General features: G+C 26.6%; 5 protein-coding genes across 13 annotated transcripts; 3 read left to right on the plus strand and 2 right to left on the minus strand.

Moving 5' to 3' along the window:
• Window positions 1-629: 629 nt before the first annotated feature.
• LOC126833695 (DNA ligase 1-like) lies at window positions 630-2,938 on the plus strand. The gene is made up of 4 exons (XM_050565177.1): window positions 630-812; window positions 1,334-1,432; window positions 2,003-2,279; window positions 2,342-2,938. The coding sequence occupies exons 2-4, from the start codon at window positions 1,377-1,379 to the stop codon at window positions 2,810-2,812; spliced, it is 804 nt and encodes a 267-aa protein (XP_050421134.1). The 5' UTR covers window positions 630-812; window positions 1,334-1,376; the 3' UTR covers window positions 2,813-2,938.
• Window positions 2,939-4,371: 1,433 nt separating this feature from the next.
• LOC126833680 (presequence protease, mitochondrial-like) lies at window positions 4,372-7,935 on the minus strand. 2 transcript variants are annotated; one of them, XM_050565145.1, is made up of 3 exons: window positions 7,764-7,935; window positions 7,638-7,671; window positions 4,372-7,481 (listed from the first exon to the last, which is right to left on the minus strand). In XM_050565145.1, exon 3 carries the CDS (start codon window positions 7,459-7,461, stop codon window positions 4,453-4,455), a length of 3,009 nt encoding a protein of 1,002 aa, XP_050421102.1. In that variant the 5' UTR covers window positions 7,462-7,481; window positions 7,638-7,671; window positions 7,764-7,935; the 3' UTR covers window positions 4,372-4,452. The 2 variants fall into 2 exon arrangements, with proteins under 2 accessions (XP_050421102.1, XP_050421101.1); XM_050565144.1 differs by having other exon boundaries at window positions 7,638-7,935.
• Window positions 7,936-8,376: 441 nt separating this feature from the next.
• On the plus strand, window positions 8,377-11,676 carry LOC126833693 (uncharacterized). 2 transcript variants are annotated; one of them, XM_050565176.1, is made up of 5 exons: window positions 8,377-9,037; window positions 9,126-9,415; window positions 9,558-9,668; window positions 10,121-10,265; window positions 10,985-11,676. In XM_050565176.1, the coding sequence occupies exons 2-5, from the start codon at window positions 9,130-9,132 to the stop codon at window positions 11,136-11,138; spliced, it is 696 nt and encodes a 231-aa protein (XP_050421133.1). In that variant the 5' UTR covers window positions 8,377-9,037; window positions 9,126-9,129; the 3' UTR covers window positions 11,139-11,676. The 2 variants fall into 2 exon arrangements, with proteins under 2 accessions (XP_050421133.1, XP_050421132.1); XM_050565175.1 differs by having other exon boundaries at window positions 8,381-9,415.
• A 511-nt stretch (window positions 11,677-12,187) lies between these two features.
• LOC126833681 (zinc finger protein 271-like) lies at window positions 12,188-17,947 on the minus strand. 5 transcript variants are annotated; one of them, XM_050565149.1, is made up of 5 exons: window positions 17,835-17,947; window positions 15,058-15,165; window positions 14,760-14,993; window positions 14,473-14,694; window positions 12,188-14,415 (listed from the first exon to the last, which is right to left on the minus strand). In XM_050565149.1, exons 2-5 carry the CDS (start codon window positions 15,162-15,164, stop codon window positions 12,546-12,548), a joined length of 2,433 nt encoding a protein of 810 aa, XP_050421106.1. In that variant the 5' UTR covers window position 15,165; window positions 17,835-17,947; the 3' UTR covers window positions 12,188-12,545. The 5 variants fall into 5 exon arrangements, with proteins under 5 accessions (XP_050421106.1, XP_050421103.1, XP_050421105.1 ...); XM_050565146.1 differs by lacking the exon at window positions 17,835-17,947 and adding an exon at window positions 17,646-17,778; XM_050565148.1 differs by lacking the exon at window positions 17,835-17,947 and adding an exon at window positions 17,524-17,603.
• Window positions 17,882-22,355, plus strand: LOC126833686 (uncharacterized). Of its 3 annotated transcripts, XM_050565160.1 has the most exons (11): window positions 18,180-18,243; window positions 18,626-18,684; window positions 18,753-18,926; window positions 18,994-19,257; window positions 19,449-19,583; window positions 19,680-19,857; window positions 20,460-20,662; window positions 20,759-20,945; window positions 21,036-21,194; window positions 21,805-22,041; window positions 22,121-22,355. In XM_050565160.1, exons 3-11 carry the CDS (start codon window positions 18,876-18,878, stop codon window positions 22,216-22,218), a joined length of 1,512 nt encoding a protein of 503 aa, XP_050421117.1. In that variant the 5' UTR covers window positions 18,180-18,243; window positions 18,626-18,684; window positions 18,753-18,875; the 3' UTR covers window positions 22,219-22,355. The 3 variants fall into 3 exon arrangements, with proteins under 3 accessions (XP_050421116.1, XP_050421117.1, XP_050421118.1); XM_050565159.1 differs by lacking the exon at window positions 18,626-18,684 and having other exon boundaries at window positions 17,882-18,243; XM_050565161.1 differs by lacking the exon at window positions 18,180-18,243 and having other exon boundaries at window positions 18,358-18,684.
• The last annotated feature ends 1,626 nt before the right edge of the window (window positions 22,356-23,981 follow it).

Raw genomic sequence — 23,981 nt, forward strand, 5'->3', positions numbered from 1 at the left:
ATTAAATGTAACATTTGTATAATATATAAAATATATAGGTATCTAATTTTTCTGTTTGGATAGTTCATTTTCATTTAAAAAACAAAAATGTGCATGTGTAATATAGATAATAATTATAGTTATTCATAGCCATTTGTTGGATGTTCTTTAGATGACCATAAAAAATAATCACTGAAAATAGCAGAAAAATGTTAAAATTTCAATAAGTAATTATTGAATTAAATATTCGTATTTCTACAAATAAACATAAATTGTAAAATAACAACTATAGTATTACATAAAATATTTGAAGAACAAAAAATTCATACTTTTATTGCGTTCTGTGTGATATAGGTATTCAATATATTTCAATATAAAGTAATAAATTACCATAAGAATCTGTAGAAAACGCAGTAGGCAGATCTACTGCGCATTCTGATTTCTGGTTAGTGGGTGGCAATTAATCGTGCGACTCTTTTTGGGAAGATATTGATAAACGGAGTTTGGTCTTCATGGTTTAAAATATGCCGTATTTTTTTTCTTTTAGATGATAGTTGATACATTTATATTTAATCTTTTATTCCATGACGTAGTACGTAAACATAACCTAAAATATTTTTAATTTCAATAACATGTTGATCCAATGTGTTCACTATTCATTAACTCATGAAACGCGCGTCTCCCCTGCCGTAGTCTCGTGTAGTTTTAATCCCGCATGCTAAACATTTTGTTGGATATTTAGAAAACTGTGTAATTTCACTGAAGTGTTAACTATAGTTACTATTGTAACTTAATCATACCGTTTTCAATTATTCTAATTGAATTATATTAAGGTAATGTAACGTTTATGTAATATATTATTATAGGTATCTAATTTTCGTGTTTGGACGTTTCATTTTTAAACATTTTATTGTACATATTACACTATAAATAATTAAAAATTAGAGGCATGTGATTGTGTGAACAGAAATTTTCAGAAAATAATTTAAACTACCGACTGTATTAACGTATAAAGTATTACATTAAAGGATAATTTAGTTTTGGTTATTAATGTTAATTAAAGTACTCAGGTTAGACTATGAGACAATTTTATTATTAAAACTGTTTTTATGTATTGAACACTTTACAAATAACAGTAAAGTATTAATGTCAATCATAAGATCCATAATCATGTATTGGTCCTCTACCAATCTAGTAAAACGTGTGTTGTGGAATCTTGGCTTTTGAGACTGTCAAGCAATTTAGTTAATTTATATGAAATGGCTCTTTAAGTTCCCATTAATACAATTTGCTTAATACATACATTTGAATTTATTTTATTATTTTATACTGAGCTAAATACTTTTTGTTACAGGTAATATATAAATATATATATATACATAAATCAATTAACAAAGATGAAGTTGAAAACTAAGAATTCTACTGACAATAAAACAGCTAGCCCAAACATAAAGTAAGAATTACCTAGAATATTATATAAACACAACCAATTTATTTGTTTTTTCAAATTTTTAATCTGATTTTTTTTTTTTTTTTAATATTTATACACCATTTTTTGAAGGTATAAATTCACTTTACTGGATACTTTTTTTTGTGCAATATTATACTTTTTTTTTTTTTTTTAACTAAATAAGCGGGGCAAACTTAAAAACATCCATTTGAACGTAGGCTAAATGTGTATCTTTAATAAGTTAAAAAAAAGAGATTGTATTCTAAAGATTCTTAGTTTATTAAAATAGTAAATACTTGATTTATATAGTATTATATAAAGCAACCAGCACTTATATAGAAGTGTTGTTATATATGGTCACTAGTTTGACTCCTAGACGCAATGTTAATTTTTTTTTTGAACAGGCGTAGAGTAAAAAATAGCCACCTATGTATTGATTTTGTATATTTTTTTTGTACTGGTACTTCAAACAATAATTTGTTTATCTTAGTAAAGTTGTTGGACTAACATTTATTTTAAAAATTACAATATTTGACTTAATATTATAACAAATTATTTTTAATTAAATTGCAGAAATAAATCGCCAAAAAAACAAGCTAAAGGCGTTGTAAAAGAGAAAGTGAAAGTTGTTAAACTAGCAGTTTTAAAAAAAGAAGGTGAAGCAGCTCAGAAAGCTTCACTTGCACAAACATCGCCCAACCCTCTAAAAGCATTGAAACAAGAATTATGGGTTAAAGCTATTATTAATGTATCAGCTGCAGACCTTCCTGCTGAAGAAAGTAGCGTTGCTAAACTATTGGCAGATTACAAGAAAAAAGAATCTATTCCACAATATGAAACAAAACTTAAGGTTTGTAAAAAAAAAATTAAAACTAGCTGTTAAATTATTAATTGCAAAATTTTTTTTTTTAGAATTTTATTACAAAAGGATTTTCAAAATTCAAGGACACAAGCAGCGAAGTATTAAGTAGTGTTTACAGAAAATTCCAAGCTGAATTTGAAGCATTAGGTGGAGAAATTAAGAAAAGTGCTAAGTCTACTAAAGTTGATGTCAAGAAATCGGATAGCAAAGTATCAAAACCCAAATCTAAGAAAGAATCTAAAGTAGTTGTAGAAGAAGATGATGATGAAGAAGACGATGAAGATATTGACGATGAGGATGATGATGATGATGATTTAGAAGGTATAACCTTTGATGGCAGTGATGATAGTGGCAATGACCTCGATGAAGAGAGCGAAGAGGAAAAACCTAAGGCACCTTTGAAATCGAAAAATGTCAAAGGTCAAAATGGTAACAGTAACAATAAGGGAAAGAATGGTTCGAAATTCAAAGGGGGTAAAGTACAAAAAAAGAAACCTAATAAGTTTAATAAGAAAAAGTAAGTTTTATATCGTTTTATACATTTTAATAATTGGACTTCTATTGTACTTTTTATTGTTAAAAACATATAGTTATAACCTTTGTGTATTGAATTTGAACATACTATAATATAACTACATGTTCTTATATCTTGGTCTCTTATTTATTAATCTTGACTATACAATGACTTATTTAGACATATTGGATGAGAAAACGTGTTTAAGATAGAAGAGCATACACAAGCAAATAAGCAAGTATTAAATTGTGTAGTTTGAAGTATCAGATTATTTTAGTGTTATTTATATCAAGATAATTCTGAGCGTTTCAAATAGTCATAACTCACAGTACAAACAAAGAATATAAAGAGGGGTGGAAGCCCAATTATAACTTCCAAACTTTAAATAAAATATAAATTTACATTAGGTCAACCTAAATTACTAGGTTAGTAATTTATGTAAATCAATCGAGTATAAGTTACTTATTATATTATGATGTATATACAACTATTGGAAGGCAATAGACGTATGGAGACATGTACGACCTCAGAGGGAGAAAGTGTTGTTAGAGCTCCTCAAACTTCAATCAAGCTGTTCATATAATAAAGATGTTACTAAACCTTAAACATGAAATTGCCAATTTTATGAAAATATGATATTTTTGCTAAATCATAAAATGATTTGCACTATTGACATACTAGTTCCCACATAAAATTGCTCATATTATGAATTGGGTTAATGTAAAAAAAAAAAGTACCAATTTATATTAATGGGTATATTAATCTTAATTCTTGGCATAATTATATAAAAACAATCTTTTTTATTAACATTTATTTATAATTTTAATAGTAAAAACGTGATTATCTCATATACATAGCATCATAAAATATTTTTGAAGTATAATTAGAAATGAGATTAATTAAAATACTTTTATGTAAAACTAAACAATTTTATAGAATAATAAATTAATAGTTAAAAAGTTTTTATAATTTTCTACGTCAGAACTTGAAGTACCCTTATATTAACATTTAACTTTTATAGCCTTCCTGCGTGTTAATAACTTTTATTTGAGATTTCTTGTACAAATTTATTCTTACTGCGACGGTTATATTATTATAATAACATAATTTTTAGATTTATTATTTTACTACAACAAGTTGTTTACAAAACTAATTAAATATACTGTGTCAGTATAACAAATTGAATTTAAATAAACAAATTTATTTGTTACTGGACACTAATTAAATTGTTTGTAAATACTTTGATAATTGAATGGTAGTTAAACTATAATGTCTATTGAGGAAAAAAAATATATACTTATATTAGTTTGAAAAAATAAAAGGAAAAAGGAATTAAGTATACAAAATGTAATGTTGACCTTTTTATTACAACACAATACTGTATTATTTTAAAAAAGTAATATTCTATGAAAATTATATTTTTTTGAATAGTTAGATAAAAGTGTATATTCAAATAATAAATAAAAATAACATTTTAATTATTATTTGAGTTTTAATTTATATATATATATATATATATATATATAAAAAATATTTCAATTCAATTATATACATAAACAGTGCAAGTACAACAGTAAAACAGTAATTTATTAACTTCCAAAATAACAAAATAAATTTAAAAAAATATTTAAACATTTTTAACATTGTTTATAAATCTTCATGGTTTGTAATATTCCATTGAGAGTCTGAATTAAATTCTTTGCATTTTGGTCCAATCATAACTTTTGCAAAGCATTCGTTAGAAAAGTATGAGTTTGCCAAATTTATTATGTCTTCAACTTTTACACCTAGTACTTGCATTCTATGTTTTTGTCTTATATCTTCATCCATGTCGTATAAAAAGAAAGCATTGCCTTTAGCCATAGGAGCTATAGGATGATCGATTCCTTGAAAAACAGCTAGTTTAGCCTCATTTAACTCCTCTATTGTTACTTTCCTCTTGCTCATCCAATCACATACTGTGTCAAAGGCTTCAAATGTTTTTGTTGGTTTTGGATCTCTATATGAATACATTTGAATAGTGCCAGAAGTTGATATAGAAGCGCCAGCTCCATAAGCACCATTTTTTTCTCTAACTGTGGGTAATAAATATTTAGAACTTAAATATTTGCAAAGTACTTTAAGAGTAGCATAATCTTTATGACTGTATGGGACACCCGGAAGAGCTTTTGCACAATAGTTAACCGAAAATGGTAACACATGATGGAAACATTTAATATTGGTTTTGTTTTGTTCAACTTTACGATACTCATTTTGTAAATTCCATTTGCCATTGGTTGTGCCAATAAAGTTTTTTAAGCTGACCACTGCTTCAATATTGTCATCTACAATAGTTAATGAGCATTTCATTGTATTTTTGTTTAATAAATGTTTACCAATTTCTTTCAATTTGTTTAATATTGGTGACAAATCTTTCATTTGTGATATTTCTTTCATTAAGCTAACATATTGAAGCCCTCCGTTTGATTCACGTTGAGCGTCGATTGGATTTATACCAGCAGCTGCACACAACATTGCATACATGTGCCCACTGCCGGATATACTATTTGCTAGGCCACTTGCTTCTTCTTGTACAAGAATTTTAAACCTATTTTCATCCTCAAATATTAACTCAGAAAAAATCTGTTCCCATAGCTTAAACATATCTTTTACATTTTTATCTAAACAATAAGAGTTTAAAACAACTGCTTCTTTCATAGTAAATACTTCACTGGGAGAATCTACAATAGTTTGAGAGACTCCTAGACCGCCAGTTGATTTTCTTATCAACTGATCAAATTGTTTAAAGTTTTTAGACTTGGTGCCCATTCTAGTAGCTATGTTACAGAACAAAGGAATTAATTGTTTCAAATCTTTAGGAACGTGTAATGTATTTAATAGACTATTAAAATAAGTCACTTGGTTAGTCGGTTGAGGAAATATGAAGACAGGCGTTTTGTCAAACTTTTCTTTTTTGAACAATACAGAGTCTGTTGTTTTTTTTAAATCATCAATACTTAAAGATGGCAAGCATGAAGCATCTTGTTCTGCATCTTGTTCTTTACGTAATTCAAGGCCTTGCTGATAAATATTATCCTTATCTGCATCTGATAGTAAAGCCAATTTTTCTTTTAATAAGTTTTCTTCGGTTTTTTTTCTCAATTCCTCATAGTTTTCATCAGGTGACATTGTTATAATGAGTTTATGTTTATTGTTTAATAAATATTTATCTACCAGTAATTGTAGATAATTAGAATTTTCAGCCATATTCTTTTTAAAAATTCCAATTTTTTCACTAACATTCATTGTGTTCATAATGTTACCTTCATGGTTCCAAACCGGCAATATACCATACAAGAGATTCAACCCAAAGTTTGAAGTTTGATGTCTCATTGACAATTCCACTGAATGCAGAATATTTTCTATATCTCGATCATCAAAACCGTTTTCAATTGCTGATTTAATGGTTTCTTCATATACTGACTCTACAAGTTCAAAGTTAGATTCATTTAATCCTTGAAGACCTACAGCAAAAAAAGTGTCTTTAGTTTGGTCTGTAAATCCTGTGGTAGAGCTAAAATCTGTTCCAATATTTGGTTCTATTAAAGATTTGTAAAATTTAGCGTTTGGCCCATTTAACAGTAGTCTTGAGAGTATAGCTAACTCAAACGTTTCTTGTACATTAGTAATATCACTCCATAAAGTTCCAATACTCAACGATGACTGTTTATCTTTAGGTATCATAGGATCTTCCCTGCAAGAAACATGATAACGTCTAGATGTTGTCCATCGTTCTTCATTTGGTACTTTAGTCTCATGTTTAATAGTTTTATCTGAAGTATATTCAAGCAAATATCTTTCATTTAAAAACTGCAAATGATTTTCCAAACAAAAGCTGCCGTATGAGTAAAAACGGGCATTACTCGGATGATAATATCTATCATGAAAATCTACAAGGTCACAGTGAGATAAAGATGGTATAACATTTGGATCTCCTCCAGAATTCACTCCATAGGTGTTACTGGGTAATATTTGATTTAGGAAGTTCTCATTATATATTTGTTGGTTATCTGAATAAACACCTTTCATTTCATTGTACACGACACCTTTTATTTCTATTGGTGATTTTTTATCATCTACTAATGTATGTTCTAAGCGCCATCCTTCTTGACGAAAATCTGATTCTCTTAACATAGGATTCAACACTGCATCTAAATACACAGACATAAGATTGTAGTAATCGGAATAATTTTCAGTTGAAAAAGGATAAAATGTGTAGTCAGGAGCAGTCATTGCATTCATGAAATTAGCCATAGAACGATTGAGCATTTTAAAAAATGGATCTCGACATGGAAAATTTCTGCTTCCACACAACGTAGTATGTTCAAGTATGTGTGGTAGGCCATTTGATTGTTTTGGAGTTGTACGAAATGCTACACTAAAAACATTGTTTGTATCGTTTCGATCAATATGTAAGTAGTCTGCTCCTGTTTTGATATGCTCAAGACGTAAAGCTGTAAGCTGAAAGTCGCTGATTGGTTTTACTTCTTTAACAACAAAACCTTCTACTTCTTGTCCAACTTGCAAGCTAGTATTTTTGAATGGCTTGGCTTCTAACACACTTAAAGCTCTGGCATTTAATCGTCTTTTTGAGAATGACTTTGCAAGCCTCAACATTATAACTACAATATTGAACACTGAAACAAATTTAAATTAATTAAAGTTTGTATAGAAAATAGAAATATTAAGAGCATGGGGATTTTTTTAAGGTGGGCAAGATTATTGTATAATAAGCTCTTACCAATTTTAAAATTGAAATCTTTTAGGTTAATATTTTAAAATTTAATACTTACAGATAATTTTCAGTAATAACCGTGGACGAAAATACTGAAATAATAATGACAGTAAAATATTGTAATAATGATCTACAAACACATTTCAATTTACTAATTCCATTAAAGATCAAGTTTATTTCGTACTGAACGGCCAATCGATGGTTGATAGCACAGAAAAGAGAATAACAATTTGTTATGTTTCTATGCTTCACAATTCCCATTTATTTTTCGTATAGAGTAAATAATACTACTACGGATTATATAAAATATTTCATACAATCCGTGGTATTACAAAGTATTATTAATTATTAATTATTATCACCGGTCGAATTGATACATAGAATTAGTTATCTATTATCTTCTGAAACTGCAAACACGGTTGAAGTTAACTATAACCAATGGCTATATTTTATATAAAATATTTCCATTGTTGAATGTTTGTCTAAGTATACTTGTCTATGGTTAAATGTTCATTAAAATTAAAATAGACAATACACTATACAGTAATTTATTAAAAGGAGGAAAAATAAAAATTAATAAATAAAATCTGAATCAATTATTCAGAATTTCAGATTCAGAAGTACAATTCTGAATTTCAGGAATTTATAATTATTATTTTTAATGTATTTAAGGGGCCTCTACACCTGCGTATTTTTGGTAAAAAAACAACTCATTCTACTTTAAACGTACGTTCCTAAAATACTGCGATTTAAGTTTTGAAAAAAACATTTAAATTCCTTAAAACATTTTCTCTCTAATTTTCCAGCTACATATCTTCCAAAATACCTCTCATATTATATCATTTAGTAATTCCTAATTTTGACAAACCTAATAGTTAATAGTAACCACCACACACAAGCATCCGCATAACAATGTTTTATTTTATTTCAGAAGTTCAAATTCATTTTTTTTTTTATACTCAACAGTCAACACTCAATTAAAAAAATAATTAAACTCATCGGGACACTAAATATGACCTAAGGATGAGTAGGTTAGTGGACAGTGGTTCCAGGCAAGTCCTTATGAAATCGCCCACCAGCTCCTTAAATCTACGGACAGTGCTCAGTGGCCACAGATTATAATATTAATATTCCCCCTATCCATCAGCTGTGTGATATGAATTCGTGCTTATCGTCATTCAATTCCCGCGCATTTCAATGCAAACAATACCTTTAAAATGAATATGAATAATCAATTATTTTAATGGTTTGTCCCATGGCTTAATAATAATAATGTCCTTTCTGATCTTCTCTCCGCGTCAGTCTATTACAGTTTACTGTTGTACTAAGTAATTTACATTGCATTTTACAGTTTACTATTATATGTTTATTATTGTTAAATCTTAATTATGAGTCGACCTAACACAAGTGGACCAAAAATGTTTCGGTCCAAAAGCAGTGATCGAACAGACGTTAAGAGTAATAATTTATCTCATAGATCTAAAAGCAATTTAAGTAATGAACCTAGCTCTTTCTTAAACCGTAATTCAAACGTAACTTTTAATAGAAGCATGCAAAATTTATCTACATCTGGTAGTAGAGTGCGTGCGGACAAACCCACCATGTTGCGCCTAGCATATGGTGGATATTTATGTAGTTTGGTTGCCCGACACACAGCCCAAAAACATGCAAATAAAGTCTTACAAAATATCAACAATCAAGAAAAAATATTCCAAGAAGAAATTATGTCTATTGAAAAAAATGTATCTATACTAAATGATGATTTAAAAACAAAACAAAAGTTAAACGCAGAAAAAAAAAACTTAAACCGAAAATATGAAGTACTGAAATTGATTGGTAAGTTCAAAAATTAATCATAACAATTTGTACTTTATAAAACTAATTTCAGTAGGTTATCAAATTGTACATAGTGTCTATTTATATTTATAACTTAAATACTTATAAAATAATTTGTGTTTGTGGTTTCTATTTATTTCAGATAGTGCGATTTCAAATAATAGTATTGACGAAAGTATTATTTCATTATTTAATACTGCAGTGCACAAAATTGTATTAAAGAATTTTGAAAAATTGAATGAATCTGAATTAGGTAAATATTTTTACTCCGGGTGATTAAAGTCATTTTATATACAAATTGTATAACACATTTTATATTTTCCAACATTTCTTAAAAAGTTAAATTTTACAAAATTGTGAATAAATATTAAATTATACTGCTAGACTAAGTGATATTGTTAATGAAACATACAAAACAACACTGACATTAAAGCTTACCGCTGGTTATTCATTTATGTTTTAAGGAAACAAAAACTAAATTAGTTCAGACTTTACTTTGAAATGTAAAACATAATTTAATGGCTTTGAGTTAATACCCTTAATATTGATAATAATTAATAAATAATTTAATTATATTGCTTTACATTATTTATAATTAACTGTACCTTTATTTTATTATTGTAAACAAATGATTAAAAAAAGTGTTAAATAGTTGAAAAATAAATACATTTCTGTAGTTTTGTAACTAAATTTTATGTTTTGTAGGCAGTGTTAAAATGTTGTTGAATGAAATTCTAAATCCATTGAAACTACAGGATTATTCAGATAAAATTTTAGTACGACAACAAATAAAGGAATTGTCAATAAAAATAGCGAGATTAACAAAAGAATTAGATCAACATAAATTAAAGTAAGTAAAATGTTGTCCGCCTTCAGAACACAAGTATTGTTTATTGGGAAGCAGTATGAGAAATTTAAATAAAAGATATATATAATATATTATATTGGGATAGGTACCTCATCCTTATTTTTACTTTTATTTGTTTTCCTAATCAGATACTTACTGATATCTTCACACCAATATCAATGTGGGTTCTCACATTTATCTGAATTGAATGAATAAAAATAAGTACTTGAAATACTGATTCTACTGATCTATTAATAGGCATATAACAAAATATAAGAAATTAATGATATTAATAACATATTTTATGCATAATATACATTTTATTGGGAATCAAGTATTATGATAATTTACTTCCTTTATGTTGTGATTTGAATAGAAAACATTGAATAAAAATATGAAATATCTATCTGCATGATATTTCTACTTTTAGTCACATTTTCAAAAACTCGAAAAATTAAGTAAAAATTGGTCATATTCAAATTTTTTTATGGTGGAATTTTGAAAATCAAAAACCATTCCTTGCTGTAAGTGTCAAAAATAAAATTATTAAAATCGGACCACATTAACAGACACGAGATTTTCTTTTTGACATCTATTCGAGCCAAAAAACAGACTGCGACCCTTGAACACTATAAAGAGACTTTCCCCTCTATTCAGATTCTACTTTATAAGGCTACCATGTAATCATTGTTAAATATATTTTGTAAAAAATATAATTTTAGGTGTGAAGAATTATTTGAGCAACAAGAAATTGTGTATAATAAGAATTTATCATTAAATCTATTAAAATCTCAGTTTGGAGAAAATCCTGATCCGTCATTAAGTCAAAATTATGATATTGATACTGATAAATTATTTCAAGATTTAAATTGGTAATATACAGTAATATATCTATTAAAACTTGTTTTAAATTATTAAAACATTAAAATAGTTAATTAATATTAACTTTACCTTAATTTCAATTTTTTACCTGTTACACTTTATAAAGATATTTATTTTTTTATAGTGTCACCGTAGCAATATTACTTTTACAGTAAGACTACAGGTTTTTTGTTTTTATTTAGTTATTGTTTGTAAAAAAAAAGTATTATGCTTCAATTGTCAAAATAAACTCTTATCATAATTATAATTTGTTTAATTTCTACAAGTGGCGACAATGCAGGTCATTGGAAATACAAATAGGTGTATACAAAATAAATATTGATTGAATAAGTATGTTCATTTTATTGTTATCTATGTAATTTGTAAGTGTTTAAATGTCATCGGGTTGTGGCATAAGAAATGTGTAGACCTTACTTTAGGTTAGCGTTAAAATACTTATTTTAAAAGTTAATCTGATATATGAACGTTATAAATTTCTAACTTCATACATTAAATTCTATTCTTTAAACTTGAAAAATTATATTACCTAATATTGTACATTGTATTTAAAAAAAAAAATTGTTTAATGAATAAAATATCATTTTTGTTGTAATTATTTCTTTGTTTTGTTTTATAAAAATTGCACACGGCAGTTATAAACAAGAATATAAATAAATTATTTTTAAGTTCTCTACTTCTTTAAATCTATGGGCCCACTCTAAAATTGAATTCTACACAAGCTACTGGATTATGCTTGATGAAAAATTACAACTTTCTATAATTCAAGTATAAACTACCACGTGCTAATGTTTAACAACTATTACAATAATATTTTTATTCTAAATTAATATTCCGAAAATGCGCCAATACCAATGTGATTAATATGCATATCATTATTTTTCTTAAAACCACTCGGTTGTCAATTTTTAATTACAAATAAAATTATATAGTACAAAATTATTAGTTAACATTGTCCCGTTTATTTAACAGTTGAAATTCACTTTATCTTTAATACATTTGACTACATTTTTTGATATATAATTTATTTTAAACATTTTCCTAATAAAAACATTGCACAGATTAAATTTAACAAATTTCAATATTAACACATTTTTTCTTATGAAAATAGTTAATTAACGAATGACTAGGTATCAGTTAATAAATATAAATTAATTTTTAATTGTTAATTATAACAATAACAAACTCATAAATAGGTATAACATAACTAAAATAACTAAATAATTTTGTCAATCATCAAATTGTCAAAACATTCTTCATATTCTCCAAGTCTACTAGAGAATAAGGTAGATTGTAGATACTTTTTTCTCGTATAGCTCAAGAATTTATAAAGTATGCTACAATATAGGTTACCATATAATTCCACCATATCCCATTCACTTTTGTGATTTCTTTTTGAATAATTTAATAATGAATTGATAGAATATGAGTAACAATTTGAGATTGTGTGTAGAAAATATTATTACAAAGATCACATTTAAACTCTTTATTCACTTGCAATTGAAATGTATCATTCATATTATTTTCACTTTTTAAACTTGGCAATTCTTTGGCTTCATAATGAATTTTGGTGTGATTTTGAAAATTGATAGGATTTGCATAAGTTAATTTACAAACGTTGCATTTAAAAGGCTTTCGCTCTTTATGGACTTTTTCATGCCTCTTTAATAAAGATTGGTCGTTAAATATTTTTTGGCAGGTTATACATTCGAATGTTGTGCTACCGTTATGTAATCTCTTGTGTGCAATTGAAACTTTCCAGTTGGAAAATGTCAAATGACAATAATTGCACTCAAAACGAGCTTCATCTGTATGTACCCGTTTATGTTCTTTTAACGATGAAAATTGAGTGAACTTTTTGTTGCACATATCACATTTATAAGATTTATTACCAGTATGAGTTCTTGAATGTGCGTTTAAAGTTGATTGTTGGATAAATGATTTTTTACAAATATTACATATAAATGGCTTTTCACCAGTATGTCTTCTCTGATGTACTTTTAAAGTGTATGATTGACAAAATGATTTGTTGCAACTTTTGCACTTGAATGGTTTTTCTTTTGTGTGTACTCTCTTATGAGCCACTAGTGTTGACATTTGAGTAAATTTTTCTTTACATATATCACATTCAAATGGCTTTAATCCACTATGAGTTCTTGAATGAGTACTCAAGTTTGACAATACTGTAAAGCGCTTATTGCAAATGTTACATTTATATGGTTTTACTTCTGTATGAATTCGCTCATGAGATACATATGATGAAAATATTGAAAAAGTTTTAACACAATATTGACATTTAAAGCTATTTATACCAAGATGCCATTGATAATGTTGATATAGACGATAAGATGATACAAATGATTTAGGGCAAACATCACACTTGTAATAATTTTTTTGCAAATGGTTTTTCTTATGTAGACTTAACTCTTGTGATGATCCATAGGTAGTTGAGCAAATATTACAACTATATTGTAAACTATTTTCAGAGCGTTTTATATGTTTCTTAAAAATGTGTTGTTTAATATCAGAACGTTTATAAAACACTTTTAAACATTCAGAACATAAGTAATTTTTAGAAATCCTGTGTTTCCTTTCAACGTGCCTAGTTAGACTACAGTTAAAATAAAACTGTTTGTCACAAAATTTACAATTAAACGGTCCTCTTTCGTGGTTTAAAAAATGTTTTTTTAAAGTACTAAAATTAGAATAAGTTTTCATACATTGATTGCATTTGAATGGTTTAGCTTGACACGCCTTTAAACAATGTGGATTACAATTCACTTTGGTACAACGTCCTTTTGTAAATGTTGTATTTTTATTTATATATTTGTCACAGTAATTATCAATATTATTTTCTGTACTACTCCTCTTCGATTCGCTGTTGACTGATTGAGAGTATGTTTTTATTTGGTCATCGATATGACTATTAATACTATCAGTTAAACAGTTTTTAGTTTTTCCTTGTTTAAAAGTAAAATTGGTATTAATATGTGGTTTAATCCCATTATGCTTGGATTTTTGCAGTTTAGAATAATTAGGGCTATCTGGAAAGCACAGACTGGTTTTAAAATGCTTAATTATTCGAGATCGCCTTTTGAAAATTTTATCACAAACATCACACTTATACTCTTTTACGATTGTTTCGTTTTTACTGATCTCACTTTTATAATGATCATTAATAGTTAAGGTATTAATCTTAACAGCTATTTGTTTGTTGACAAATGGAATACATACAGCTCCTATTGATGAAAGAGGCAATTCATTTTCTGGGAAACTGAAAGATTTAATATAAGATTACCACCTAAATATTTTATGATATTTTAGTACTTACTCTTCAATATCGTCAGATTCAAAACTGCATTCATTTACAATTTTCTCATTTTTGGTTTCCTTATAATTAACAAAATTTAGTTGATTTAGTTGATAACAATTAATTTCTTTTTGGCAGTTATCATTAACTATTGAAGGTTCAATTTTTAGAGGAACACGATTGCTCACATACAGGTTACAAACATTTCCAATTGATGAAATGGATAGTTTACTCTGTGAGAAACTAAAAAATCAAACATTGCATAAAATGAATAACCAAATATTGATATATTACGTCTTAATACTTACTCTTCGAATCCTGAATTGAGATCGCTAGAGTCACAATTCCATTCAATCCCAGTTTTTCCATTTTTACTTTTGTTGTAATTAACTAAATTAAATTGATTTGATTGATAACAATTAAATTCATTTTGGCAGTTATCATTTATTACGGAAGTTTCAGATTTTAGATGATTACGATTGCTCGCAAAAGGAACGCACACATCTCCTATCGATGAAAGGGGCAATTCATTCATCAAGTCTCTAAAAAGATTACATAAGGAATCAAATAAATGATTAATATGTTACATTTAATTTTAACACTTACTCTTCAATTTCTGATTTAATATCGTCTAAGTCATTATCTCGCCATTTAACTGATACCAACGATTTATTCATAGAATTAATAACTCCTTCATAACTTGTTTGGGACATTCTAAAACATAATATAATATAGTTTTGCAATATTCTCTTTAAATTTATAAATTTTCATGGCTCATTAATAAACATTGTGGGTACCTATGTTAAAATAATAACAATGTAAAATTATACAATTATGATCCATAAGTATAGTTATTTTAATTTAACTTAATTATGAACTATTACCTTTAAATGTAAACTTTTTAACTAAAACAATTGACATGTTAAATATTCTACTTGATGTAAATTCTAAGATTTTATAAAAGCTGATAACATGAGACTGATATATCATTAGTATATTATTACCTACTATACAAAAATAATGGTACATTAATTAACAATAAAAAAAAATTAAAATACCAAAATTAATAACTATAATTTCTTTAAAGAAAAGAAAAAAGTAGGGCACCTTATTTTAATGATATGTGAACTATCAAATATTAACATTTAATGTAATACTATTCATACCTTTTGCTTTCCCAATATGGATATATATGTTGACTTAAAAGTTAAAACCATAATATTAATCACACCATACATATCAAATACAATAATATAATATAGCTGTTTTTTTTTTATAAGTTTTTGTATACAAATTATATTATTATTTTCAATTTTTAATTAACTATATGAGTGTACCTAATTTATTATAAGATATAAATGTCACAGAACTATAAGTAAACATAATAGTAATGTTTAAAAAAGTATGTCATAATAGATAAATCCTTGTAAAATAACTGAATTTACATCTATCTCAAAAAAGTATACTTGCAATACTACTGTTGAAATATTATTTTATAGAAGTCCGACCGAGCAGCTGCGAGTCAGTTGTTTTAGGGCTAGTATCTATCTGATCTTTTAATTTAAATTAATAATTTTAGATTTAATAATTTTAAAAATCCCCATATGTATGCTATCACTATTTAAGTACTATAGTCTTCTCTCTAAAGAAAGCTATACCTAATCTAAAAACTAATCTGTGGGTCTACAAGGTCGGTAACAAAAAAAAACTCGATCTTGTTCGGGCACCTTAAGCCAATACTCTGTATTTCATATAAAACAATAGTTGAAGATTGAGAAAACCAAATATATATTATGTGTTATTAAAAATGTAAGTTACAATATGTACGGTTTATAAATATATGTAAGGATTAAATATAAAGACGATTGAAAGAAAGAGAAACTTGTAAAATTGTTACGAGTAATTTAGGGGAAATTAATGTAAAGATATAAATTTATAGTATAACTTCAAAAATTCCAGCGCTTGATACAGACAATTCTATGTGTTAAGCTATTGCAAACATTTATGTTCGTTATCACCGCAGTTAAGCTTAAAATTTGAAGTAGCTTAACAATACTAACATTATAGGCTAAATTTGATTTAAATGTTAAGCTAAACTGGTGAGTGCAGATATAATAAGCAATATCATAAATATGTATTGTCATGTAGGTATTTAAAAATCGGCCAGTTACCATCTAAGTTAATAAATGTATAAAATTAAGTAAATAAATAATCATCAAATAATTTGATCTAATTTCATACAAAATACTCCCGTCCTTAGAACATAGCAAGCGTGGAATTCCGATTAGTCTAATTCTAGCAAGAAAAATATAACTTCATGGTATAAATATATTTTGATAAAAATCCCGCATATTCCCCCTTAATTTTATAAAAGTCTATTACCCAGATACACTAGTCGCACTCGTAAGTTTAAGAAAACCTGGTACAGAAATGCAGTATCTTTTTTCACTCAGGAAATAAGTAAAGATCAATGTAATATTAATCATGTGATATAGAATTATTCTGAACTTACTCAAAATTGGGCCACTACCTATCCAGATAATTATTGAAATCATGTGTATGACTAAAAAAAAATTATTCATAATTCTTGAGATTCTACCGTAATTCCTCATTTTATGTAAAAGGATCCGTGGTGTGAATAAATCTATGTAACAGTAATTCTATACATACATAAATAAATATAATCATGCAATTTAAAGATTTATATGCAATATATGTAACATATAATTGTCTAGCTAGTATTTATGCCTAGCTAGTACTTGTTTTATAATCATCAATATTTTATTACAGAAGAATTTATCAAAAAATTGAGTAACATTTATATTAAATACTATTTTTAGGATATCATAAGAATTTAAAAAAATATAAATATAATAACAATATACATTTAATTTTTTTACTTAGGCTAAATTAGGAAAAGGAAATTATTTATTAGAATTTGCTTAACTATATAATTAACCATAGTTAATTAGGTAATTATATAGTTAATAAAAAAATTGGAATAGTATTCAGTCGTTTAACATCGCCTATAGGTACACTAAAACAATAAATAAATTAAAATCTACAATTTACCTGATTGATTTTTTTTAATACATGCAAATTTATGTAGATGTTTAATTTCAGTAAATTGCTGACATTAAATTATTTTTAATTTTAATTATACAATGTTAAATATTAAATACTAAGAAAATTACCTTTAAAATATAATGTATAAGAACATTTCTTAATTAATATTACATAAATATATAATAATGTACACACTAGGTATTTATAAATAATTCATTAAAATAATAAATTATGATTTATGAATTTGTTGTTGTTCCTAGTTGTATATTTAACTTATAACACATGAATACGAAAAATGTATTGTTGTGTGTACTTACCACACCACCTAACTGTATTGTAACAGTTATGATAAGAAATAAGGATCAGACAACAAAGTATAACAGGCGACGACTCCGATTTTTATTTTCAAATATTGCCTTCAAAGTACAGAATATTAACAATCCGTTTCTAATTCTACTAATTTGTATTATATGTTTTAGTTGTTTGTGATTTTATTAAATATATGTACTAAATCGATCATAGCTGTTGAAAATTTCGATAAATTTATTATATTTTTTTAATATAATATTACATTATAGTTACTATTTTTCTCAGTACATTTTCTAATTAGTTGACATGAATGAATTATTTTGTAAAATCGATGTACTTCAAAATGAGTGCGCTACTTGTTTAATTAACTATGAAAATAAAGAATTTGACGTCATAAATTATCAAATCATTTTCAAAGTAAGTTTATTTAATAACTAAAAAAATGTTTTATCCCACTTCTGGGCTATTTAAAAAATAATAAACAATATATTTAACTGTTGTATTATTTAAATAAAAAATGCCCAAGCTTGTCCCATCCTTTAAGTGGTTTCTATAATATTTTTGAGCATCAGATCATTAACTAAAGTAAGACAAAAAGCTATAGTTTCCAATCTAATTGTTTTATGCTCATAGAGGTAGTACAATCATAATTTGACTTGTATGTAGCCAAAATAAAAAACAGGGTCGTGTTAAAATATTATCAATTCTAAACAAAAAATAAGAATGGCTCTTCTTGAATAACTCGTATCTTATTAACTCATTTTTGAAACGGTTATACATTTTTATGAGCCCTTTCTAGAGTCCCTGTATGCTCGTCTATGAATTTAAAAGTGACGTTTCGGCTTTGTACTGATAACCGTAAGCGAGATACATTTTAAAGGGGTTTGGCTTTTATGTTTTAATATTTACATTTTTTTTTTTTCTAGACTTTTGTCAATGGATCTCTTTTCCAATTTGTTAAATCTATTCAAGAATTTTTGATAAAGGCCGATTATCAAAATATTTATGTGCTCTATGTATGTTTAAGTCAAATAAGAAAATGTCTTCTTATGCACCAATCGATTGTAACAGAAAAAATTATTGAACCTACTTTTGAAAAAGTATATTATTGTACCTATAAGTACATAAATAAAAGATTAAAAACTAATACATTTTTTAAATTTTTAGTCAGCCTATACTTATTTAATAAAGCGTATACAAAAATGTTTTTATAAATTGGAAGAATATTTAGATACAGTTGAAACTATTGATGAAGATGAGATCCCGGGAATTTTCATTCAGCGAATAAATACAGTTTTAAATGAATTAAGTGATAAGCGAAATATTGAAACTGTTAAACCACAAATTGAAAAAATACTGTTTCAAGCTATAACTATTGCTAAAGTATCAGATAAATCTCATAATTTAGATATAATATCATCATCTAAGCAGGTAATTAAACAGGTTTAATATATGAGGTGCATATAAGCCAATAAGCCAAACCGATTAACTACTTTTTTTTTTTTAAATAATAGCATGGTTGGATTTCGCAAAAAAAAAAAAGGGTAGTTAATCGGTTTGACTTCTGAGCGCCTCATACAACCAACATATGTAGTTAAATGTTATTTTAATTTTGCCGGAAGGTTTTAAAAGCAATACAAGATATAGAAGAAACTATAAATGAAAATGATAGTTTTTTCAAATATGATTACATATCTTCATTGTTGTCTATTCTTGAAAGACGTGTAAATTCGTCAATTTTATATCTCATTTATAAGGTAGGTATATTCAACTAAACGATTATTCTATTTTATTTTTATAGGTTAATTTTATTTGATAAATAAATCAAAATTTTTTTATTTATTATATTACAGGTTTTTAGTGATCCTTTTTGTGTCATTAAACAATTATTACAAAAATGTGGAGATTTAATAAATATTCCGAAAAGAAACCCAAACGACTTATTGAAAATGACATCCGAGTTAGATAACTCAACAGATATTCTAATTCAAATTGGAATATTTGCTATTTCTTGTTGTTCAAATACTGAAGGTAAGTTAAATAATACAAAATAAGAAATGTACAAAATACATTATAAGTTATTAGTTTGAACTGGTTAAAGCTTTCATGGATTATTGTACTATTTTTTATTTTTTCCAGTAATATTTGAATCACTTTTTGTTAAAAGGGCATATGTTACATTGTTTGTTAATTTTTTTTTGCAACTTTCAACCAGTATAAACTTGAATTAAATATTTTTACAGTATCGAAATTTGGTATAAATGTCATAATACACATAAAAAAAATTATTTACAAAGTTACTACATTTTGAAAGTTATGTAATTTTTTATCATTTTCCAAAAGTTCACCTGTTGAAACATGTGCCCTTTTAACAAAAAGTGATTCATTTATACCTTCAATTTTATACTGACATCTCAGAATCATTGCCGATTCTATGGTCAGCAGAATTGCTATAAACAATGAAGATGAAACCCGCAATGGTTATGTTTGCCAGTATAAAATTGTAGATGTAAATATAATTGAAAAATACAATTTTATTGCTTGTATCATATGTTATTTAATGTATTAATACTTAAACATTTAAACTACAAATTAATTGACATTTTCCTAAATGTTTTTTTTTTTTTAATTAGATGTTACTCCTTTAAAATGCTGTTTATCAAGTTTAGAACTTTTGGATAGTGACTTAGTACCGGCTATTACCAAATTTTATTTAGACCCAACTTCATGTACAAAGAAATCATTTTTAAAACTGCTTATTAATCACTGGATATCAGAAATATTAAATTTACAGAAAATTCTTCATAAAATAATTGACCCATCAACTTACGCACAAGTATTTAATTTATCTTAACTAATTCAATAAGTTATTAATTTTATTAATACATATTTTGAATTTTTATACGTGTATAAATATAAATATAATATTTAGACAGTATTGGAGGCTTCGATAAACATACTTCAAGAAATCCGTCAAGGTAATACTACAAGTTATATGGAATCATTTAATCATTTTTTAAATGGCTTGAATTATTTTTCGAAATATGTGAATGAAGTGTTTATGGGTAAGGCAATTAAGGAATGCAAACTTTCTTCTGTTATTACCCAACTAAACCAAGGTATATTTTTATTATAGAAATATTTGATTAATATAAAAAAACAAATACCAATAATTGTTTCTAGTATTTAAGTGTTCGTAATATTTTCAGGTTTAAAAGAGTGCAATGCTTGTTTAATTTTCTTTAAAAAGGAAAATATTGCTGAAAGCTCAGGGATTGTTGAAAAAATGCTAAAAAGATGTGAAATTGTAATAAAGCATTTAAAAAGTATTCAATTTTCTATTTGTGAATTAATGAATATTAATAATGGTAAGTAAACATTACGTCTTAATAAGATATTGTTAATTTGTATAATAAGGAATGTAAATAAAAAAGATTTAATTTTGATCTATGGGCATAAATATAAAAATTAGATATATGCATGTACGTATGTTAATAGTGTTAAAGTAATTTGTTCAGAAATTCTTGGAAAGTATCTCGTGGTACTTTCCACTCCTGTATGCAAAATAAATGGTACCCAAAAATCAAGCGCCTAGTAAACTGTAATATCATGTAATACATTTTCATTAGTTTTCAGAAGAATTAATTTAGATTAATATCATTTAAAAATTAACCGTTTTTTTAATTGTGTTAAACCTTAAAAAAAAATTTAGTTAGTCAACATTCTAAATCCATTTTATACTAATTTATTACATTTACTGTACATCCACCCGAACCAAACTCTCTTATTATTAAAGTGGCACATTAGACCACATGTACACACAACAACTAGTGGGTGGTTGTGGAGAAAATCAAGTGCATATAAGAGACAAACAAGGTTTCTTTTTAGTAACATATATATATTATAATGGTTATACTGTTAAAAAGATTGTTACTTTAAACAAAAATTAAACAGTTATAATTTGATGTATTATTTTAGCAATGGATCCAGATAATGTTAGTCATATTTTATCAAAAACGAAACATTCATTAAATTTAACAAGAGAAGATTATGACATTAAAAATGATGACCTAGATTATTTGTTTTCTGCAAATAAAATCCAGTTTTCTTTCTACAATATACCAGAAAATAAAGCTCTCAAAACATTTTGTAACCTAAAGAATTTAGTAAATGTTGATGAGACAAATATTGGAAATACTATTATGGATCTTACAAGTAAATTACATTTTAAACTTGAAAAGCATATATTTCACTTTTTACTGATCTAATTTTTTATAAATTATTTCTTGATTAGATATTTTAGACAACTTTATTGAAACATTAGATCCGGAGAAAGACATTCAGATTGCCAATAGCATATGGGAAGAAACAAACATAAATATTGAGAAATGAAAAAACAATTTTTTTTAATTTAAATTATTTGATTTTGTATTTTGTGAATTACTTGCAGTATGAAAATAATTTATTTTCGTAATTATTTACATTTGTAAACAGATTTTTACTAAGGTTAAAAGTAGTATATATTTTTTTTAAGGCAAATGAAGTTGCTTCTAAGCACCTTACTTAAAAGGATGGAAAACTTATTTTATTTAGGATATAAGTGAGTTACTTTTTATTGTAGGTTATACCTGAAAAACCCTAAGCGCATAGTGTGTGAGATAGAAAATTTGATACGAGGAAGGAATGTAGGCTATTTTAATGAAAGAAAAAAGGCAAGAGTAAAATCAATGGTCAGAAAATTGGCCATCCTTGATAACTAGTCTGAGTGACTAGAAAAATCCTTTGAAATGAAACAGGTAATAACACATGGAATAAATTAACAAGATAAAAGAAAAAAAAATGGAATTAGTTGCGAGCCAAAAGGTAGGATTGGGAATCAGACGAAAAGGAAGTTTTGAAGAGCTAACTATAATGTAATGTTTTAATAATGACTAACTTTTACAAATGTTTAACAAAAATTATTATTGTTATAAAGCGTTTTTAACTAGTCGTACTAGCTGCAATGTACGGAGTTCATTAATATAAATGATGAAAGTAAAATAAAAATGTAAACAGCTATAATTTATAATGAAAATGGATGTATGGAGTGATTAGGATGAATAAAACTAGTACTGCAAATTTAATGGCTAAAGTAGTTAAGGGATTAGCCTGCCAATGTCAGGGAAAATAAGAGATATATTGAAATGATTTGAACTGGATGTATTTCAAAGGGAAGAAAAATAAAAGTAGAAAGTGGCATAGAATAGGTTATGTTGAAGGAAAGAAAGCACGGAGGCATGTAAAGAGCACACCCCTCTACAAATTGAGTTTATGTATAAGTCCATTTAACGAATAGTTAATAATTCTATGGTTATTTAGGTAGGTACCTAATTAGTTAGTTTTGATCATGAAGTTATGAAAATTACTCTACTGATATCAATGATCTACATAATTGTAAAAAAGACCAGGCGGACCGTATTGTTTTCAGTAGAGTCAGTAATGTTTCAAAAAAACAATAGAACGGTCCGTTTTCACAAACTAAATATACTTGTACAATGCAAGTTGCACTAAAACTGGTCATGTAAACATGTATAAGTGTACACGTGTAGTTTTTCAGCACTATACTAGGAAAACTGGGAGTGCAAATAAATAGAAACAGATATTCTATTTAGTGACAAAAAAAATGTCTTGCGACTATTTTAGACGCTTTACTTACGACAGCATTCACAACGTGTGACCACTGAATGCTGATCACTACACATTTGTCTACAAGTTGTGATGCTGTCAGTTTAGTTCTCATCATGCCTGCTTTTATAGTCGACTGGCAAAAATGTAGGTACTGACTAGTGACTAAGAACATTTTACTATTTTAGTAACTTAAAAGTGTCAATGTTGTACACTTCAGTACATTAGTAGTGTTAGTAAGCGCTATTACTTATTACTGTGATCTGTATTGTTATTACTTATTAGCTATTAGTAAGACTGGTGGGGGCAGCGATCTTGACCAGAAAAATAAAATAAAATCGACCAGTACAGATCAGTGACCAGCAATTTGGTAGCTGTACAATACATTGATCAAATGTTATTAATACAAGCGTATAACCTTCCGCACGACTGTCTTAGTACCACATAATATAATAATGGTACTTGGCACTAATCAGCCGTACCGACGAGGT

This window comes from Adelges cooleyi, unplaced genomic scaffold, assembly GCF_023614345.1.
Source record: "Adelges cooleyi isolate 19-005CV unplaced genomic scaffold, UGA_ACOO_1.1 ACOO_flye_CR_arks_rails_tigmint_CR_PRNA_2, whole genome shotgun sequence".
In the NCBI taxonomy this organism is placed as follows: Eukaryota; Metazoa; Arthropoda; class Insecta; order Hemiptera; family Adelgidae; genus Adelges; species Adelges cooleyi.

Coding starts and splice junctions, on each gene's coding strand:
- LOC126833693 (XM_050565175.1), top strand. CDS start 8,968: ATGAGTCGACCTAACACAAGTGGACCAAAAATGTTTCGGTCCAAAAGC. Junction 9,416..9,557: donor TGAAGTACTGAAATTGATTG/GTAAGTTCAAAA, acceptor TATTTATTTCAG/ATAGTGCGATTTCAAATAAT. Junction 9,669..10,120: donor ATTGAATGAATCTGAATTAG/GTAAATATTTTT, acceptor TATGTTTTGTAG/GCAGTGTTAAAATGTTGTTG.
- LOC126833681 (XM_050565149.1), bottom strand. CDS start 15,164: ATGTCCCAAACAAGTTATGAAGGAGTTATTAATTCTATGAATAAATCG. Junction 14,994..15,057: donor ATTAAATCAGAAATTGAAGA/GTAAGTGTTAAA, acceptor TAATCTTTTTAG/AGACTTGATGAATGAATTGC. Junction 14,695..14,759: donor CTCAATTCAGGATTCGAAGA/GTAAGTATTAAG, acceptor TTGATTTTTTAG/TTTCTCACAGAGTAAACTAT.
- LOC126833686 (XM_050565159.1), top strand. CDS start 18,133: ATGAATGAATTATTTTGTAAAATCGATGTACTTCAAAATGAGTGCGCT. Junction 18,244..18,752: donor ATTATCAAATCATTTTCAAA/GTAAGTTTATTT, acceptor TTTTTTTTCTAG/ACTTTTGTCAATGGATCTCT. Junction 18,927..18,993: donor TTGAACCTACTTTTGAAAAA/GTATATTATTGT, acceptor TTAAATTTTTAG/TCAGCCTATACTTATTTAAT.
- LOC126833680 (XM_050565145.1), bottom strand. CDS start 7,461: ATGTTGAGGCTTGCAAAGTCATTCTCAAAAAGACGATTAAATGCCAGA.
- LOC126833695 (XM_050565177.1), top strand. CDS start 1,377: ATGAAGTTGAAAACTAAGAATTCTACTGACAATAAAACAGCTAGCCCA. Junction 1,433..2,002: donor ACAGCTAGCCCAAACATAAA/GTAAGAATTACC, acceptor ATTAAATTGCAG/AAATAAATCGCCAAAAAAAC. Junction 2,280..2,341: donor AATATGAAACAAAACTTAAG/GTTTGTAAAAAA, acceptor TTTTTTTTTTAG/AATTTTATTACAAAAGGATT.